This window comes from Alligator sinensis, unplaced genomic scaffold, assembly GCF_000455745.1.
Source record: "Alligator sinensis unplaced genomic scaffold, ASM45574v1 scaffold1011_1, whole genome shotgun sequence".
In the NCBI taxonomy this organism is placed as follows: domain Eukaryota; kingdom Metazoa; phylum Chordata; order Crocodylia; family Alligatoridae; genus Alligator; species Alligator sinensis.
The window spans coordinates 424,169-427,771 of record NW_005842785.1 but is presented as its reverse complement, the minus strand read 5'-3'; the positions used below and the strand labels follow the sequence as shown (position 1 = coordinate 427,771).

Here is a 3,603-nt window from a genome sequence, read left to right as displayed (position 1 = left end):
CCCCGCCCCCCCCCCCTCCCAAGGGCCGCGGGGGCGGGGGCGGGGGCGCGTGGCTTTCCTCGGCCAGGCCGTGACCCGTGCCGCGCTGTGTCCGTGCGCAGTCCGCCGGCCCGAGGTGGAGTGTCTCATCCGGCTCTTCCACACGCTGGTTCCGGAGGCTGGTGAGCGCCGCGGCGCCACGGGGCTGGACCGCAACGCCTTCCGCAGCGTTCTGCACCTCACCTTTGGCATGACCGACGACATGATCATGGACCGAGGTGAGGGCGCGCGCCCCAAGGGGGATAGGGCAGGCAGTCCCCGCCCCCGCGCCGGGCGCCCCAGCCAGCAGGTGATTTCTGGGCCCCAGCATCGGCCCGCCCCCCGACAGGGAGCCCAGGCCGGGTCCCCCCGCCGCAGAGGCGCTGCGGGGATTCCGCTCCAGGGGCTCGAGCACGTGGGGAAACCTCAGGGTTGGGCCCCAGGGCTGCTCTGCACCAGGCGGCCTCCCTTTGTCCAGCGAGGTGGCTGGCCCAGCCGCTTCACTAGGCCACCTTGGAGAGCCTGCAGGCCAGAAAAGCTTCAGAACTGTGGTGTGTGATGCAGTCACTTAAAGCCTCTGGAGATTTCCCAGGTTGGCCTCTTCTTCTTCAGGTGTGCTCCTGCAAAAGCACTGGCTCCTGTCACCAAAGAGCTTGGATGTTTGTAGCTGAAAATGGAAAGAAGCTGCATGTAAACGATTCCTGTAGTGGCCCAAGGATGCTGCAAATATGATTTTGGCTGGCAGCAGTATATGCAGCTGGAAATGTTTCTTATGACATGGGCTGCATAGTGACAAAGTGTTATAATAGTCTTTCTAGATGTCAGTTTACTGCCCTTTAAAAAGCTGCTATGTCAGCTCTGAGGATGGCCACTTTCAAAAGAGATGTGGAAAGGGTCATGTGCAGGTGCCGTCGTACAGAAAACAGTTCATCAGAGGAAGGTGCTGAGCAGATGCTTCTGTGTTGACAATGATTCCCACCACTTCCCTAAGGAAACAGTTGATAAATGGAGTGATCGTGCTTTCTCCAGTGCTGACAGTGGTATTAGTAGAAAAGAGAATGGTAGTGATCTGTGTTAGTCTAAAGTCAGGCAGAAGTCAAGGTAGAGGTGCACCTTAAACTAATTAAATTGGAGGTGGATAAGCGTCCCTGAGCCTAAACTTCATCTGATGAAGTAACCTTAGGTCCACAAAAGGATCTTTTAATCTATTAGTAGAAAAGGCCGCTGTTGTCTCTGTAGTGGAACATGATATACACTTGTAAGCAAACGTTGCTGCCCTTAGTCTTCAGCTCTGACATGCTGGAGACAGAGGCTGTTTGGCACTGCAGTGTCCAAACAGCTCTTCTGGAGCAGGGGTAGTGAGAGCAGACTGATATGGCAGTCTTGCTGAAACAAGTTAGGTTTCTATCCTTGACAGAGAGGAGTGAAGGATAAGTGTTAATGCACTAAAGTTTACTTTCTTCCCCAAACCGTAGTGTTGAGGGTTTGGCTGCTTGGGAGGGGAGCTACTGTACTGGTATATAGGTAGGGTGACCATAGGTCCCACTTTGGCCAGGACACTCCAGGATTGTGTAGCTTGGTCCCAGATGGTTGGCCATAAGTTCCAGGCCAGAGTCCAGCAAGGAAGTGAAGCAGCATGGTGAGCCAAGGCAGGTGGCTAGACAGCAGCAGCAGTATGGTCACCTCACATATAGGGGTTTATAGCAGGGTACTGAAGCAGCTTGAGCCTGGCACTTCCCAACACCAAGTCACTAAGGGGAGATTTCCAAGGAGGGGGTGCCAACCTGGATCTAACTCTTCTCAACACGTGGAAGTGCTAGGGAGAAGTTTCAGAGGAGAATAAAGTTGTAAAGGCAAAATTAATAGACTCTTAATTGTAGAGAGCTTTACTTTATAGCCAAGGTCATATTTTCATGTAATTTGTGTGTTATTTTAATTTTACTGCAACATAACAAGGGTGATGCTGTTGCTGTGACTATCTTGCAAGTAATTTTGAAGTGTTAATTAGTAAAATGAAAAGCAAAATAGAAATGCTTCATACTATCAAGGACTGCACTAATTGAAAAGTTACAAACAGCAGCTTGTTACTAGTTTGCACATGAAAGAAATACGGGTTTATGCAAGACGGGAAAGTTTCCAAAACGTACACTTGAAGAAAAAAAAGAAAAGAAAAAAAGGTGAGCTAGATTTCCTGATTGATGTTCTCCATTGCAGCCTAAAACAAACCATTCTAATTGAATTCTTTGTATGCCTTTAATGCTGGCTCCTCCTTTTAGGCTGTTATGGAATTTGTGATGCTTTACTAGAGTGCTGTCAAGCCAGCAAAATAATGTGTCAGATAGCAAGATAAAATGGCTATATCAGCAGGGAAGATCTAGATTCATCTTATTTGATATATTCAGGATTTTAAATCTCTTAACTAGGCCTTTGGATGACTGCCACATATGAGCATGTAAGTTACCACTAGGCAGGCAAGCTGGGAACTTAAAATTCATCAGCTATTCTGCAGTAACAGTTTAAGCATACTCTGGTTTCATTAAATAAGCTGCCTTGCATTCAGTGGGCGCGTCCACACATGCAAGCACGTACGCTTGCAGCTCAAACAGAAGCAGTGCAAATTTGAGCCAGGGCTTTTTGCTTCAGCACACGTGCTCAGACATGCACTTTGGTGTGGAGCAAAATAACCCTGCCTGGCTCCTCCCAGATCTGCAGCCAGGGGGAGCTAGAGCCTGGGGCCAGCACCTGTACTGTCCCCAGCAGTAAAGAAAGCTGCCCTGGCAGAAACCTGGCCCCAGCAATATATAAAGCCGCCCTGGCAAGTAGCTCAGGGCTACTCGCTCTCAGGAGCTTCTGGGGCCCAGCCAAATTGGTACCTGGAGACACTGCCCCTTGTGCCAGCTGGACTGCTGAAGCAGCCCTGAGAGTTCCCTGCACCTTTACCCACTGCGCATCTGCCCCGCTGGGCCAGCTGCCAGTGGACTGTGGTTGCAGGGTTGGCCTCTGTACGGCACTACTGCCATGTGTGCCCCTTGCCCAGCTATCTGGGCAGCTATCGCCCGGAAGATGTTCCAGGTGTGGTGGCCTGCTTTGAACTGTCAAAGCATGTCCTCCTGGCCCCATTTCACCAGGAGGTCAGCCACAGCCAGGTGGGTCCAAGATGCCAGCTCTGAGCAGACAGGGTCCTCCCACTGGCCTCCCTAGCAGGAATTTTGGTGTTCCCTGTTGGAAAACTGAAAAATCCCTGATAAAAAAAATCCCAAAGTCACTCTATAAAATACCCCCAAATCCATGTTCCTCCACAAGTAAAACAGAAGACCACTATAGAGAGAGAGAGAGAGAGAGCGCAAGACAGAGACAATGATCAGTTGGACAATGTTTTATTGATATATCTACAGTGGTAAAGCAAGTCTCTTATCATAATAATAAAGTGAACTCTAAATACAGATTTCATGAATACACGTTTTGCTGCACTCCCACAAGGGGTCCAGCCCCAAACAAGTGGTTCAGCCCCCACACAAGGGGTACGCCCCCCAATGGGGCCAAATGGTCCCCCACAGAGGCTATCACACTCCTGCAAGGCCCACA

The 3,603-nt window shown here is 50.4% G+C and overlaps 1 protein-coding gene across 1 annotated transcript in view; it reads left to right on the top strand.

Annotated features, from left to right (window-relative positions):
• The window catches only part of EFCAB1 (EF-hand calcium binding domain 1), a 9,945-nt gene that overhangs the window by 1,021 nt on the left and 5,321 nt on the right, over positions 1-3,603 (top strand). Inside the window, exon 2 of the mRNA XM_025191072.1 lies at positions 24-257. Coding sequence (XP_025046857.1) covers positions 24-257 — 234 coding nt within the window. The remainder of the gene's footprint in view (positions 1-23; positions 258-3,603) is intronic.